This window comes from Aquarana catesbeiana, linkage group LG06, assembly GCF_042186555.1.
Source record: "Aquarana catesbeiana isolate 2022-GZ linkage group LG06, ASM4218655v1, whole genome shotgun sequence".
NCBI classification, from domain to species: Eukaryota; Metazoa; Chordata; class Amphibia; order Anura; family Ranidae; genus Aquarana; species Aquarana catesbeiana.
In genome coordinates, this window is record NC_133329.1 from 46,167,627 (window position 1) to 46,185,228 (window position 17,602).

At 43.8% G+C, this 17,602-nt stretch overlaps 1 protein-coding gene across 1 annotated transcript in view; it reads left to right on the plus strand.

Moving 5' to 3' along the window:
• LOC141148367 (uncharacterized) overlaps positions 1-16,128 on the plus strand; it is a 636,575-nt gene extending 620,447 nt beyond the window's left edge. The window contains exons 22-23 of the mRNA XM_073635776.1: positions 5,933-6,207; positions 12,397-16,128. Coding sequence (XP_073491877.1) covers positions 5,933-6,207; positions 12,397-12,418 — 297 coding nt within the window. The 3' untranslated portion in view covers positions 12,419-16,128. The remainder of the gene's footprint in view (positions 1-5,932; positions 6,208-12,396) is intronic.
• The last annotated feature ends 1,474 nt before the right edge of the window (positions 16,129-17,602 follow it).

Here is a 17,602-nt window from a genome sequence, read left to right on the forward strand (position 1 = left end):
TCAGGCAAAAAAATGCCATGCGGTGCTTGAGTTGGTCTGCTTAGGGGACAGGAGTCATACTGGGGCAGAGATTCTGTCAGCTCTGCAGGGCCAGACTGAGAGGTGGTCGATGCCATGCCAGCTTCAGCCAGGGATGGTGGTTTGCGACAATGGCACCAACCTCCTCTCGGCCCTCCAACAGGGACACTTCACCCATGTGCCCTGTTTGGCTCACGTCCTTTTGGTGGTGCAGCGGTTCTTGTGCAGGTACCTGGGCTTACAGGATATCCTGAGGCAGGCCAGGAAAGTCTGTGGGCATTTCCGCCAGTCATATAATGCCAGTCCTCGGCTGGCTGACCTTCAAAAGGAATGCAACCTGCCCAAGAACCGCCTCATCAGTGACATGCCCACCAGGTGGAACTCAACGTTGGCAATGCTGCAGCGGCTGCACATGCAGCAGAGGGCCATCAACGAGTACCTGTGCGAGTATGGCACCAGGACAGGGTCAGAGGAGCTTGGCTTTTTTTCGCCACACCAGTGGCTCATGATCAAGGACGCATGCACTGTCCTGTCACCATTTGAGGAGGCCATGAGGATGGTGAGCAGTGACAGTGCACGCATCACTGATACTGTTCCTATAGTCTACCTGTTGGAGCACACGTTGCATGGAATAATGGACAGGGCACTTAAGGCAGAACAGAGGGAGGAAGAGGACGACTTCCTTACCTCTCAAGGCCCCCTTGAGAGGAGGATGAAGTTTGTGTCAGCATCGAGGTGGAGCCTAGCACTCAGCATCAGCAGCAGTCTTCAAGGGATCGTTTACAGTCCCCAGAAACCCATGGACTTGTACGTGGCTGGGAGGAGTTGGCTGTGGATCAGGTCGTCCTTAGTGACCCAGAGGACTCCGGATCTAATGCCTCAGCAAACCTATGCTGCATGGCCTCCCTGATCCTGCAAAGCCTGCGAAAGGACCCTCAGATTCGTGTGATCAAGGAGAGGGATCACTACTGGCTGGCAACCCTTCTTGATCCACATTACAAGGGTAAGGTTGCGGAACTTATCCAGCCGTCGCAGAGGGAGCAGAGGATGAAATATCTTCGGGAGGTCTTGCTGAAAGATTTGTGCAATGCGTTTCCAGAGCCTGGGAGGGTACAAATTCCTGGTCCTGGACAACATGTTGCTGAGGCTTCGGTCAGTCACAGAAGGAGCGGTGGAGAAGGTGGCCGTCTGACCCATGCGTTCAGACAATTTTTTAGTCCGCAGCCCCAAGGTATGATCGGTTCCAGCAACCATCGCCAGCGTCTGTTTTACATGGTGTAGGAATACCTAGGGGCAAGATCTGACTTGGACACCTTTCCCACCGAAAATCCTCTGGGTTACTGGGTCTTGAGGATGGATCACTGGCCAGAGCTTGCACAGTATGCAATTGAGCTACTGGCCTGTCCTGCATCCAGCGTTCTTTCGGAACGCACATTCAGTGCTGCTGGAGGCTTTGTAACCCATCACAGGGCGCGCCTGTCCACCGACTTTGTCGATCGACTGACCTTCATAAAAATGAATCAGTCTTGGATCACCACCAGATTCCAAGCACCTGAGGCTGATGTAACCGAATAGTTTTTTTTTGAAATGTCAGATTCCTTCAAGACTCCTTATGCTGATGCTGAGTGACTATCCTGTTATGCTGAGTGACTATCCTTTTCCTCCTCAATGATCATGCTGATAGCTAGTAAGAATATTTTTGGTTCTGGGCGCTGACACCAGTGGCTAAGGCCCAATTTTTCTGCCCCTGTATAACAGGGGTGTGTAATTACAATTTTTGATGCAATACTTTGCAGCAGGGCTCATTTCTGCGCTCCAACTAGAGTATCTGTGACGGGTTGCAGTGTTGTGGCACCAGCACCAGTGCCTAAGGCCCAATGTTTAAGCCCCTGTTTAACAGGTGCATGTAATTACAATTCTTGATATAATATTTCACAGCAGGGCCCGTTCCAGCGCCCACCAAGAGTAACTGTGAGGACTTACAGTGTTGTGGCACCACCATAACCAAAGGCCCAATTTTTCTGACCCTGTTAAACAGGGGCATGTTGTAACAAGCCCCTGCTCGCTCAGTTCCACTCTCCCAGCACTCCTCTGTGGCTATTGAATCAGATTGCAGATCGCAACGTCTGATGGTTCGGTCATCAGATGCTCCGGTAATCGAACTACAGCTATGTGCCGTTCGAATCCAGTTGTGATAGCTCAGAACAAACATCAGGCAGGCAGTATGTAAGTTCAAACAGGAATCTCACTTTTATTGGATGCACACAACACACTTTTATACACATCAGTTGAACACCCAGCCCCAACAACCACTTTCCTATTGGCCAATTGTAAAGTACACTCTAGTCTTCACTCAGGTCCTCTTGTCCATGCAAATGAGGACTTGAAACAGGGTCAGCAGAGATTGGTCCGATAGCTTGAATAGGAGGACTGATATGTGTAATGACACAGAGAAGCCCCATACATAAACAAATGGTCAAACACAGAACAATGCCTTCCTTCCAGACCACAGAGCCGTCTGGAGGGGGTTAGCCTTAAGACAGGGCAGAAGACCCTCCACTGTGTAATAGAATCAAAGGAGAAATACTTCAGTATTCCAAGGTTCATGACACATGTAATTACAATTCTTGATCTAATATTTCACAGCTGGGCCCTATGAGGGCTTACAGTGTTGTGGCAACACCAACACCTAAGGCCACAATTTCTGCAGAGTATATAGGGCAAGCCCCTACTTTCAAACATCCAACTTACAAACGACTCCTACTTGAGAACGGAAGGAGACAACAGGAAGTGAGATGAAATCTACCCCTAGGAAGGGAAATTCTCTCCTGTAACAGTTAATATGGGAAAAACGTTTCTCCTTTCCACTGATGCTTTATCACCAATTCTTGTTTCACTAAAACCCCCAAATTTTCTAAAAACATTTGTCATTGGGACAGAAAGTGAGGTGAAATCTTCTGAAGAGGAGCACAGACAGCAAAACAAATGTCACAGGGGTAATAACCCTTCCCTATGTTTTCCAAAAAGCTTAAAATTTTTTGGCTGGAGCTAAACACTTTGTAATTTTGAACTGGTACATTTTTAAACAGATTCTACTTAACAACAAACCTACAGTCCCTGTCTTGCTTGCACCGCCTGTATACTGCTGTTCAGAGTATATAGGGCCTGGGGGCCCCACGCCATTCATTTTTTTAATTTGGGTGCGGGGTTCCCCTTAATATCCATACACGACCCAAAGGGCCTGGTAATGGACTGGGGGGTACCCATGCCGTTTGTCTCACTGATTTTCATCCATATTACCGGGACCCGACATTACATTACATTAAAGCCGTAAGCAGTTTTAAATTACTTTTATTCCTTTAAAAATGTCATTTTGTGCAGGGACTGTTCTAAGCACGGGAAACACGTGCCACTTTACAGGCATACTATAGACACCCCCCAGGTACAATATTTAAAGGAATATTTCACTTTTTTTTCACTTTAAGCATCATTAACCACTTGCTTACTGGGCACTTAAACCCCCCTCTTGCCCAGACCAATTTTCCTGATGCACTTTGAATGACAATTGCGCGGTCATAAAACACTTTATCCAAATGAAATTTTTATCATTTTTTTCCACCAATAGAGCTTTCTTTTGGTGGTACTTAATCACAGCTGGAATTTTTATTTTTTGCTAAACAAACAAAAAAGATTGAAAATTTTGAAAAAAAATATCATGTTTCATAGTTTGTTATAAAATTTTTCAAACAGGTAATTTTTCTCCTTCATTGATATGCGCTGATGAGGCGGCACTGATGGGCACTGATAGGCTGCACTGATGGGCACGGATAGGCACAGTTAAGGCGGCACTGATAGGCACAGTTAAGGCGGCACTGATAGGCACAGTTAAGGCGGCACTGATAGGCACAGTTAAGGCGGCACTGATGGGCACAGATAAGGCGTAACTGATGGTCACTGATGGGCGCGGCTGGGTGGCACTGATGGGTGGCACTGATAGGTACCACTGATGGACGGCACTGATGGGTGGCACTGATGGGCGGCACTGATGGGCACTGGTAGGTGGCACTGATGTGCAGCACTGTTGTTGTGGCACTAATTGTGGGCACTGATGGGTGGCACTGTGGGCACTGATGCGTGACGCTAGTGGGCACTGGTAGGCGGCACTGCTGCCTATTGTTAGGTGTCACTGGCAGGGGGCACAGGTGGGCACTGATGATCGCCATGATCGCGACTGATGTCCCTCTCATGGCCTCCGGTGATCGGATTTTTTTTCCTCCTCACGCTGTCAGCGCGAGGAGAAAAAATAGCCGATTACCGGCTCTGTTGACATCACATGATCAGCTGTTGCAAACTTTTTTTGCATTGATACATGTCCCCTGGGGCTGGACCCGGGTCCCCAAACCCATTTTAGGACAATACCATGCAAATTAGCCTTTAAAATTAGCACTTTTGATTTTGAACGTTTGAGTCCAATAGCCTTCAATGGGGTTCTAACGTTCGTGCGAAGTTTCGGTCCGTTCGCAAGTTCTGGTGCGAACCAAACCGGGGGGTGTTCGGCTCATACCTAATGGTCATCCTCCAGAACCTGACTGAAGAGGAAGACCTTCTCAGAAGCGTAACATTGACTCATGTCATGATGGCATGAATCATGTGATTTTCAAACAGGGAAAGCAAACGCGGTGTGCTGAATATCATAAGAACACCACTTTTCAATGTGAAAAATGTGATGTTGGCTTACTGGTGAAGTGTTCTGTTAAATATCACACTGAATAATAGGTGTCACCACCTCCTGAGATAAGAAACATGATTTTATACATTACATACAATGTAGCAGTAGTTTTGCCTAGTGTTCCATTTTTGGAATGCCACAACTCAACAATGGAATATAATAAACAAACATTCTCTTCAAATTCTTGTTCCTTGGATTTTTCTAGGTAACATATATGAATTTCATGCACAAATTCAAAAAATTTCAACCTCGAGCATAAATGGGTAAAAGCTGTATTAAACCCAAAACCAAAAATGTACTACAGGTGCATCTCATTAAATTAGAATACCATCAAAAAGTTAATTTATTTCAGTAATTCAATTCAAAAAGTGAAACATATATTTTATATATAGATGCTTTACACACAGAGCCATATATTTCAAGCATTTCTTTCTTTTAATATTGATGATTATGGCTTACAGCTAGTAAAAACCCAAAATTCAGTATCTCAGAAAATTAGAATATTACATAAGACCAATAGAAAAAATAATTTTTAATACAGAAATGTTGGCTTACTGAAAAGTAGGGCTGCCTACCTCCAGGGCTGCAGGTTTAAAGGGAGGAGATCTCCCTTTAAACCCGAACAAATATAATTACAAAGGTTCTGTGGCTGATTAAGGTGGTAATTAAACTCACTAAGTGCATTATCTGCATTCAATTAGCCTCAGAACCTGTGTAAGTCATATGTGTTCGGGTTTAAAGGGATGAGGTGGCAATCCTACATGGAGGCGATCAGCCTGTGGCACTGCTGAGGTGTTATGGAAGACCAGGTTGCTTTGATAGCGGACTTCAGCTCGTCTGCATTGTTGGGTCTGGTGTCTCTCTTTAGCAGGGCAATGATCAATGATTACATAGGCCTGATTTTTCATATAACATATTTATAATGAAAGCTCCAAAACGTGAAACAGTCAGCTACATAACATTCTAGGACAGAAAGGAGAGCTGCTCAGTAAGAAGTATGTGTCCCTGAGTCAGTTTGAAAGCAAAATGTTAAGGTTTACTAGAGTGAATGTTATTCTTATTAAGAAATACATGAACTATAACCAGGGAGGGATATATTACTTTCCCCACATTTCCCTTTACCTCAACAAGACAGTAAGTAATAGAAAAATGTCAACATAATCATCATGTACATTTTTCTCACAGGTGTCCCTAAAGCATGAAGGATCTAGCTGTCGAGATTTACTCATGTCCATTCTTGATGACATGAAAGATCAAAGTTTCAAAGCATTTAAAGCTTGTTTAAATGATGGCAAATTTCTAAGGCCTCACCAAAAAATTCCATGTGCAGACCTGGAGCATGCAGACCGCCTCAAAGTGGCAGATCTCCTGGTCAGACGTTACACGGAGGAAAAAGCCCCAGATGTAACCGTTACAATTTTGGAAGCAATAAAGGAAGCAAATCTTGCAAAAGAGCTCAGGTAAGTCAGACTGCAATAATAGAGACAAACATAAAAAGTTTGAGAGATGGGAAACTTTAATGAGTTAAACATGAAAAGGATGAAAGCATAGTAACATTGCTGTTTAAGGGCTCAATACAAGAATAGTAGATACACAGGAGAAGATGGAAGTGTAGTGACAGCGCTGTGTTAGTGTTCAATACAAGTGTAGCACTATCCCGGCAAGGGCTGCTTTGATAACTGGTTTCCCCATTCCTGCACAGCCAGGCAACAAGCATTTCTTTCTCGAACATCACGGGACACAGAGCCTCAGTAATTACTGATGGGTTATATAGGTATCACTAGGTGATTGGACACTGGCACAACCTAACCAGGAAGTTCAACCCCCTATATAATGCCTCCCTTACAGGGATACCTCAATTTTTACGCCAGTGTCTTAGGTGATGGACGTGTAAAGATGTCCTGTGCTGAGCCTCAAGGGGAATATCCTATATCCTATGCTGGGGCAGGCCAGGCGAACCAGATCCATTTCAAGGTGTCCTTTCTAGGCCGAATTGGATGGTACCCAGGCCTCGTGTCTGAAGAAACAAAGTTTTACCTGTAAAGCTTCCTCTTTTTAGAGAGCTGGACCCCGCATTTCAGAAAATGGTTTTCTAGCCTTATTTCTGGCCGGATGCTTTACAGGCCCAGAACTGCGGATCCCCCTATCCGTAGGGGGCCCCAGTCTCTGAAGGTTTTTTTCCAAAGGGAGCTGATTCTGGTAGTCAGGTCCAGAAAGGGTCCTTCTGTCCGCCTTTGTATGAGGCTGCTAGGAAAGATGTTGTCTTCATTCAAAGCCGTTCCCTATACTCAGTTTCATTCAAGAATGCTGCAACACAGTATTTTGTCGGCCTGGAACAAGAAGGTTCAGGCATTAGACTTTCCGATGCACCTGTCTCAGGCTGTGCGTCAGAGCCTCAATTGGTGGTTAATACTAGAAAACCTGCAGAAGGGGAAATCCTTTCTACCGGTTACCTGGACGGTGGTAACAACGGATGCCAGTCTGTCAGGTTGGGGAGCAGTTCTGGAACAGTCTGTGGTCCAAGGGGTATGGTCCAAAACCGAGAGGACCTTACCCATCAACGTTCTGGAGATCCGTTCGGTATATCTAGCCCTAAAGGCCTGGACTATCAGGCTACAGGGTTGCCTGGTTAGGATCCAGCCCGACAATGCCACAGCAGTGGCTTATATCAATCATCAGGGAGGCACCAGGAGCCGAGCTGCTTAAGGAGAGGTGAACCAGATCTTAGTCTGGGCAGAGAAGCCTGTGCCATGCATATTGGCAGTTTTCATTCCAGGGATAGAGAACTGGCAGGCGGACTATTTAAGTCGCCAACAGTTACTCCCAGGGGAATGGTCTCTGCATCCCGACGTCTTTTGGGCCATATGCCAAAGATGGGGGGTTCCAGATGTAGATCTCTTTGCATCCCGATTCAACAAAAAGATAGACAGATTTGTGGCAAGGACAAAGGATCCTCTTGCATGCGGGACGGATGCGTTGGTGATTCCGTGGCATCGGTTCTCACTGATTTATGCATTCCCGCCTATTCTGCTACTGCCACGACTCCTTCGCAGGATCAGGCAGGAAAGGAAGTCGGTACTTCTGGTAGCCCCTGCTTGGCCCAGGAGGACTTGGTATGCAGAAATAGTAAGGATGAGGGTGGGTTCCCCGTGGACCCTACCGTTACGCCCAGATCTGTTATCTCAAGGTCCAGTGTTCCATCCTGCCTTACAAACGCTAAATTTGACGGTTTGGCTATTGAAACCCACATTCTGAGGAATCGTGGGCTTTCAGGTCCTGTGATATCTACCTTGATCAATGAAAGGAAGCCAGCTAGTAATTTATCATAGAGTCTGGAGAGCTTATGTGTCCTGGTGTGAATCCAGGTGTTGGCATCCCAGAAAATATGTGATAGGTAGAATTCGTGATTTTCTACAATTGGGATTAGATATGAAGCTGGCCTTGAGTACCATCAAGGGCCAGGTCTCGGCCTTATCAGTATTGTTTCAACGGCCACTTCGCATTCTTTGGTCCGAAACTTTATGCAGGGGGTGATGCGTCTTAATCCTCCGGTTAAGACGCCCCTAAACCCCTGGGACTTGAATTTGGTTCTGTCTGTGTTACAGAAACAGCCTTTTGAACCAATACGTCAGATTCCTTTGGTCTTGCTGACAAGGAAGCTAATTTTTCTGGTAGCCATCTCTTCTGGTAGAAGAGTATCAGAATTAGCTCTTTCCTGTAAAGGGCCTTATTTGATTGTACACAAGGATAGAGTGGTATTGCGCCCTCATCCTAGTTTTTTACCGAAAGTGGTTTCAGATTTACATCTAAACCAAGATATTGTTCTGCCTTCCTTTTTTCCAGATCCCTGTTCTTTGGAAGAGAGATCACTACATTCGTTGGATGTAGTAAGAGCAGTCAAGGCCTATCTGGAAGCAACTGCTCAAATTCGCAAAACGGATGTTTTGTTCGTGCTGCCAGAGGGTCCTAATAGAGGACAGGCAGCGTCAAAAGCTACCATTTCTAAATGGATTTGACAAATGATTATTCAAGCTTACGGTTTGAAACAGAAGGTTCCTATGTTTCAGATCAAGGCACATTCCACAAGGGCTATTGGTGCTTTGTGGACAGTGCATCACCGGGCCTCTATGGCTCAAATCTGCAAGGCCACAACCTGGTCTTCAGTCCATACATTCACCAGACTTTATCAGGTGGATGTGAGAAGGCATGAGGATATAGCCTTTGGGCGTAATGTGCTGCAGGCAGCGGTACAGGGTCCTCAGGTCTGATTACACCCTACTTGGTTGTGGTTCCCCTCCCCTCAGGTGGCATTGCTCTGGGACATCCCATCAGTAATTACTGAGGCTCTGTGTCCTGTGATGTTCGAGAAAGAAAATAGGATTTTTTATAACAGCTTACCTGTAAAATCCTTTTCTTTCGATGGACATCACGGGACACAGAGGTCTCGCCCCTCTTCTAATACACTTATATTGCTTTGCTACAAAACTGAGGTATCCCTGTAAGGGGAGGGATTATATAGGGGGTTGAACTTCCTGGTTAGGGTGTGCCAGTGTCCAATCACCTAGTGATACCCTATATAACCCATCAGTGATTACTGAGGCTCTGTGTCCCGTGATGTCCATCGAAAGAAAAGGATTTTACAGGTAAGCTGTTATAAAAAATCCTATTTTTCCTCTCTCGTACAGACACAAGCTTGGTTTTTGTTGTTTTAGTGGAGTTAATAACTTGGATGGGAAATAGGAATAATGGAATGCACAGCTTGACAAACAATAACTAGGGACAACTTTCTCCCTATGTACAAGATCTTGAACTCTCTCCTCTTTCCCGGACACAGACAGTCTCTGAAGATGAAATGCAAAAGCCCCTTGAGGACTAGGAACTCTCAGTCCCTTAGAAAGTAGCATATTGTGTAGTGAGCAGCATCCAGTTGTATCTCCCACTCCATTGTAAACACTGCCTGCAGAACTACCAGCCCATCTGGCTGTTTCTCCACCAGCCCACCTGGCTGCTTTAAAGATCTTCCAGGGCAAGGGACAGAAAGGGCTAATCATAACACTGTCCTCTAGAAAGGCTTGCACATGTGGCAGTCTCTCCCCTTGTGAATCCCTGGGTATGCTGATGTACTTACACTGTCCTCCTTGCTCCCTGCTGCTCCTTAGGCAAAATTCCTCTCAAACTACACTACTGTCAAGATCCTCCCTAGCCAGCCAGAGCTCTAGCCTGGCCCGAGAGCCCCCCCCCCCAGACTTAGGGGTCCCCTCCTGGGCCATCAACAGTCTCCTCAGCACTCCATCTTCCACCCAACCCACCCTGCTGGCATGGCTCATCCATATTTAAGGACTGACTCAGCCGCCTTGCCAAGCCCTCTGCCTGGGGATTGGCCAAGTTCTCCTAAGTATGTAGATCAACCTTCATGGCCTCCACTCACTAACTTCTAGAAGTTTAAATAAACTTACAGAACCAGGGGGAGGCACCAGAGAAATGCCTCTGAGTCATACGGCCAAACCTGCAGAAATCCTGACCCAGATTCAGACTAACTTTACCATAAGTTACACTAATAAATTTAACTGCACTAACTTGATGGCACACTAGAGGGTGCTACTCAAGAATAGTAGATCGACAAGACCAGATAGAGGTGCAGTGACAGCGCTGTGTGAGGGGTCAGTACAGGAATAGTAGATATACAGGACAAGATGGAGGTGAAGTGACAGCGCTGTGTGAGAGGTCAGTATAGGAATAGTAGATATACAGGACGGGATGGAGGTGTAGTGACAGCGCTGTGTGAGGGGTCAGTACAGGAATAGTAGATATACAGGACAAGATGGAGGTGAAGTGACGGCGCTGTGTGAGAGGTCAGTACAGGAATAGTAGATATACAGGATGGGATGGAGGTGTAGTGACAGCGCTGTGTGAGGGGTCAGTACAGGAATAGTAGATATACAGGACAAGATGGAGGTGAAGTGACAGCGCTGTGTGAGGGGTCAGTATAGGAATAGTAGATATACAGGATGGGATGGAGGTGAAGTGACAGCGCTGTGTGAGGGGTCAGTATAGGAATAGTAGATATACAGGACAGGATGGAGGTGTAGTGACAGCGCTGTGTGAGGGGTCAGTATAGGAATAGTAGATATACAGGACAGGATGGAGGTGAAGTGACAGCGCTGTGTGAGAGGTTAGTATAGGAATAGTAGATATACAGGATGGGATGGAGGTGAAGTGACAGCGCTGTGTGAGGGGTCAGTATAGGAATAGTAGATATACAGGACAGGATGGAGGTGTAGTGACAGCGCTGTGTGAGGGGTCAGTATAGGAATAGTAGATATACAGGACAAGATGGAGGTGAAGTGACAGAGCTGTGTGAGAGGTCAGTATAGGAATAGTAGATATACAGGACGGGATGGAGGTGTAGTGACAGCGCTGTGTGAGGGGTCAGTACAGGAATAGTAGATATACAGGACAAGATGGAGGTGAAGTGACAGCGCTGTGTGAGAGGTCAGTACAGGAATAGTAGATATACAGGACGGGATGGAGGTGTAGTGACGGCGCTGTGTGAGAGGTCAGTACAGGAATAGTAGATATACAGGATGGGATGGAGGTGTAGTGACAGCGCTGTGTGAGGGGTCAGTACAGGAATAGTAGATATACAGGACAAGATGGAGGTGAAGTGACAGCGCTGTGTGAGGGGTCAGTATAGGAATAGTAGATATACAGGATGGGATGGAGGTGAAGTGACAGCGCTGTGTGAGGGGTCAGTATAGGAATAGTAGATATACAGGACAGGATGGAGGTGTAGTGACAGCGCTGTGTGAGGGGTCAGTATAGGAATAGTAGATATACAGGATGGGATGGAGGTGAAGTGACAGCGCTGTGTGAGGGGTCAGTATAGGAATAGTAGATATACAGGACAGGATGGAGGTGAAGTGACAGCGCTGTGTGAGAGGTTAGTATAGGAATAGCAGATATACAGGATGGGATGGAGGTGAAGTGACAGCGCTGTGTGAGGGGTCAGTACAGGAATAGTAGATATACAGGGCGGGATGGAGGTGTAGTGACGGCGCTGTGTGAGGGGTCAGTAGTAATAGAGATGCAGATATAAAAACAAACACAAAGAAATGTATAAAAGACAATAAAAATGCACTCACTAGATAAAAGTGGATCAAGGCTTGTCATAAGCCCATATAGACCTCCATAGGATCCCAGTAATGCTATGGAGGTCTATATGGGTTTATGACAAGCCTTGATCCACTTTTACCTAGTGAGTGTATTTTTGTCTTTTATGCTTTTTTTAATAAATCGCTACATCTAGATGGAGGCTCCCTCTTGTGTTTGTTTTTTGTATGTGAATTAGGATCTCAAAACTTAATCTGAGAGGAGCTGCATTCACTTCACCTGGTGATGTTCCCTACTGCTCTTCTGGCCTTCTTGTGTGCCCCGGTAATTGACGGCTGGGCTCAAAAAAAGCTTATTCATTTTATTTGTTTGGTAATAGAGCTACAGGACAGCATTAAAGTGCTAACTATGTTTACAACAAGATCAGGCTTTTTCAAGCCAGTAGTTGGGGTTTTCCTATTTAATTATTATAATGTTGGCAGGTATGGGAATTGATTTTTATTTTCTGGTATAGTAAATAATGTACTTTACTTCAACAGATCCAAGATTGGTGTTAAGTGAATTTTAAAACAAAACATGGATGGATTTCACCTTGCTGGGATTGGGAACATCCTACAGAAGAATTGTGTGCAACAACTGTGCCTTACTCAGGAATCTCCATTTTAGCATAATTGTTATATTAGTTTATTATTTATAACTAAAGAGCAAAGTTTACAAGATGGATAGACCTCAACCGACCTCCTCCAACATTGGGTACTATCATCAACTGAAAGGGCAAGAGAACCAAAGGAAATGGGTGAAAGCTAAAGGTTTAATCACCTTATATTCTGCCTGCCATGATTTCTTCAGGAAGTATCTTATTCACAGGATTACAAGATTTATATATGGAAAATCAATACAACCACCACAAGGGCGAATTAATTGAAATGTATTAAATTTTTCGGGGGATTATACTGAGTGCATACGCTTTAAATTCAGTGTATTTGATTTTAAGGAGATGTAACTGGTCACTGTGTCTATAGAAGTGGACATTGATCCATGAGACATGTAATACATATCTACAGTTGTGCTCATAAGTTTAAATACCCTGGCAGAATTTAGAATATGAATGATAAAACAAAAACTTTTCTTTCACTCATGGTTAGTGTTTGGCTGAAGTCATTTATTATCAATCAACTGTGTTTACTCTTTTAAATCATAATGGCAACTAGGGATGAGCCGAACACCCTCCTGTTCGGTTCGCAGCAGAACATGCGAACAGGCAAAAAATTTGGCAGAACACACAAACACGTTAAAGTATATGGGACACGAACATGAATAATCAATAGTGCTCATTTTAAAGGCTTATATGCAAGTTATTGTCGTTAAAAAGTGTTTGGGGACCCGGGTCCTGTCCCAGGGGACATGTATCAATGCGAACATTTTTTTTAACCACTTCCGGACCGCCGCACGCTGATGTATATCCCTATTTTGGGGACGGATATCGTTGTTATGGCAGCAGCTAGCTGCCATAACCCCGGTATCCCCGTGTTCGGCTGGCGGTCCGGTACAAGATAAAAGTGGTCTCTGCGGCGGATTCGCCGCGAGATCACTTTTTATCAATATAAAAAAATTGAGCTAACTTTACTGTTGTCTTATTTTTTAATTCAAAAAATTGTATTATTTCAAAAAAAGTGCGCTTGTAAGACCGCTGCGCAAATATGCTGTGAGAGAAAGTATTGCAACGACCGCTATTTTATTCTCTAGGATGTTAGAAACAAAAATGTATAATGTTTGGGGGTTCGAAGTAATTTTCTAGCAAAAAAAAAACAGTTTTTAACTTGTAAACACCACATCTAAAAAAGAGGCCCGGTCTCAAAGTGGTTAAAAACGTCAGTTTTTACGATTTTTTTTTTTTTTTTTTTATTGTGTGACTTTTTTATGCTTTTTTAAGTGAAACAATAAAAATGAAATATTCCTTTAAATGTTGTGCATGGGGGTTTCTATAGTATGCCTGTAAAGTGGAATACCTTTTCTAAATGTTCTAAAGGGTACTGTTCTAAAGGAAAAATTGTCATTCAAAACTGATTGCGGCTGTAATGAATTGTCAGGTCTTGGCAATATAGATAAACAGGCAATATAGATAAAACTCATTGAAAAAAAGAGTATGGGACCCCCCCAGTCCATTACCAAGCCCTTTGGGTCTGATATGAATATTAGGGGGAACCCACGAACCAAAATGAAAAAAAAAAAATTGCGTGGGGGTCCCCCTAAAATCCATACCAGGCCCTTCGGGTCTGATATGGAAATTAAGGGTTACCCTGCACCAATTTTTTTTTTTAAATGGTGTAGGGGTTCCCCCCAAAATCCATACCAGACCCTTCAGATCTGGTATGGATTTTAAGCGGAATCCTGCGCCAAAATGTTTTAAAAAATGGTGTAGGGGTCCCCCCAAAATCCATACCGGACCCTTATCCGAGCACGCAACCTGGCAGGCCGCAGGAAAAGAGGGGGCCGAGAGAGCGCCCCCTCCTCCTGAACCGTACCAGGCCACATGCCTTCAACATGGGGAGGGTGCTTTGGGATTCGGAACTCGAATCCACCCTTCGGGTAAAGGCTTTGAGAAACCCACGTCTCAGATCTATGGGTCCCTACTGGTTGCTGACATCCCAGAGCTGTCCTCCCTCCGCAGGAATTGGGTGGGGGACATACCGGAGCTGGATGAGGATGACTGGAGGGAGATTTGGGATTTTCCATTCTCCCCTCTGGTCTCAGCCAGGGACAAACTGGTTCAATACAATATTGTACACAGAGTTTACTACACACCCCACAGGTTGCACCAGATGTTCGCCGACGTATTCACCGGCGTGTTGGCGCTGCTCCTATCAGCCGAGGGACTTCTTTCACATTTTCTGGGCTTGCCCAGCAATTGTACATTATTGGAAAGAAGTACTCCAAGTGATCACTAGGGTCACTAAGATTAGTGTCCCGTATGATCCAAAACACTGTCTGCTGGGACTGGTGGAACAAATGTCAATGCTCAGAGCCAGAAAAATACTCATATGTCATATGACAATCATCCCTCTATCAGATTCTGGAAGAGCCTAGTAAACGCCAGTTTACACCTTTATAAAGCCACCTACTCGGGCAGGGCTTGCCCACAAAAATTAAAAAAGGTATGGACCTGTTGACTGGACGATAATACCACGGCAACTGATACAGTAACATTATGGTTATAGTATGTTAGTATATTGACCCAATTTCTCTTGTCACATTATCCTGTCATTATAATACTGAGCACAGATTCTCCTGAATTAAACCTCTCCCCCATTGTGGTATAGATAAGTAAGTTTTTTATGTTGTATGATGTGCCCTGTTGCGCTCTGTTGCCGCATCAGAGGATCTGCCCCTGTGTGGGCAATGTTTGACCCCTGTGTGGGCAATTTTGTATGCTAATGGAAATAAATAATAAAAAGATTTTGAAAAAAAAAATAAAAATTGATGGCAAGATGAATGCAGTATGTTATCAAAAAATACTGGAAGAACATTTGCATTAATCAGCCAGGAAGCTGCGCATGGGACGTACTTGGATATTCTAACATGACAATGATCCAAAACACAAGGCCAAGTCGACCTGTCATTGGCTACAGCAGATTAAAGTGAAGGTTCTGGAGTGGCCATCTCAGTCTCCTGACCTCATTATCATTGAGCCACTCTGGGGAGATCTCAAATGTGCATTTCATGCAAGACAGCCCAAGAATTTACAGGAACTGGAGGCTTTTTGCCAAGAAGAATGGACAGCTTTAGTGTCTGAGAAGATAAAGTGCCTCATCCACAAATACCACAAAAGACTTCAAGCTGTCGTTTATGTTAAAGGGGGCAATACACGGTATTAAGAACGGGGGTATGTAAACTTTTGATAGGGGTCATTTGGGTAGTTTCTGTTGCCATTATGATTTAAAAAGAGTAAACACAGTTGATTGATAATAAATAGCTTCAGCCAAGCACTAACCATGAGTGAAAGTAAAGTTTTTGTGTTATCATATTCTCTGAAAAATGGCCAAGAAGTCATAAATTCTGCCAGGGTATGTCAACTTATGAGCACAACTGTACATCATCATTAGACATGCAAAAAAAAAAATTTTGTTTCGTTTTGGATGGATTCAGTTTTGTTTAGTTACATTCAATATGTTAGAATAGACAAAAAAAGTCACGCTAATCAATATCGACAAAAAAAGTCACGCTAATCAATATCGAAAACCTACAAAGGTGAAAAACCAAAATAAGGTAACATAATCCAAATACATAAATGCCACAGTGTAAATCAATATCTGTGAACATACACACTACAATTAATTAAATGTCAATATAACATCCTTATGAAAGAAACAATTCTGGGAGCTCTACAGAGAGTTAGTCCACGTGGTATATACAGAGCTCCAAAACAGAGATAGCTTGAAGGCAGTTCCACCGCCAAGAGTCATGCAGATCCTCCTGTGACACCCATCACCCTATTAATGGGGACGCTTACCAGATGGTGTGGACCATCTATTTCTAGAGTGGTTAGACAGGCATACAGATAAACCTCTGCAGGGTAATACAAGCAGTCAAGCTTCAGGTTCCCCTGAAAGACGTCAGATATGATGAAACATGTCGGGCGGAGCTACGCGCTGACATCACCACGCCCCACAAGACCCCAGAAGTGCGGGTGAATCTGTTTTCTGTTTGCTGGCAAACCTATTTTATCAATACTTTTGATCCTTTTAACATTTGTAAGTAGTTTTTTGGCTTTATTAATAAAAGAGTTTATACAATATCACAATATTGGAGCTTTTTTACATATATGCATGGCATTTGGTCCTGGCTGATCAGGACATTCTAACACAAGTTGGACACCACTGGAGGAATTTCCTAGTCACCAGCGTGGCCCTGAGACTTGACTGCTTATGTTACCCTGCAGAGGTTTATCTGTATGTCTAACCACTCAAACACCATCTGGTAAGGGTCCCCACTAATAGGGTGATGGGTGTAACAGGAGGATCTGCATGACTCTAGGTGGTGGAACTCCTCTTTTGGAGCTCTGTATATACCACATGGACTAACTCCCTGTATACCTTCCAGAATGGTTTCTTTCACAAAGATGTTATATGGACATTTAATTCATTGTAGTGAGTATGTTCATGGATATTGATTTACACTGTGATATTTATGTATTTGGATTATGTTACCTTATTTTGTTTTTTTACCTTTCTAGGTTTTTGATATTGATTAGCATAACTTTTTTGTCCATTATATGCTTACTATGTTTATATCACATGATTAGTCGCTGCTGTCTTTCATTATATTTTCACTTATTTCTTTCTTTAGCGTGGTATACCACTTAGAATTGATTATGTTAGAATGATTTGTTTTTGTAATTAGTTTTTTGTTGTTTTTTTTCAGCTGTATTCAAATTCGATTTGAATTGAATATCTGAAAATTAGTTAGGTACTACTTGTTTATAGACTGTTTAAAAATTTGTGATTTTATCAGATAAAGTTTTTACAAAATCAAAGCCTCCATTATTTTCCCAACAGAATATGTCAAATGAAATTATAGATAAGTTATCATCATTATAATTTATAAAAATGTATTGGATGATAGAAGTCAGCAGAGCTTCTGCTCATTTGCTAAGCTCTGGAGCAACTGCTCTTGCAGAGTTCAACTGCATTATGTAAAGTGCACAATCTTTTCACCTTTAATAAATCAACCCTTGTGTAATTTTAT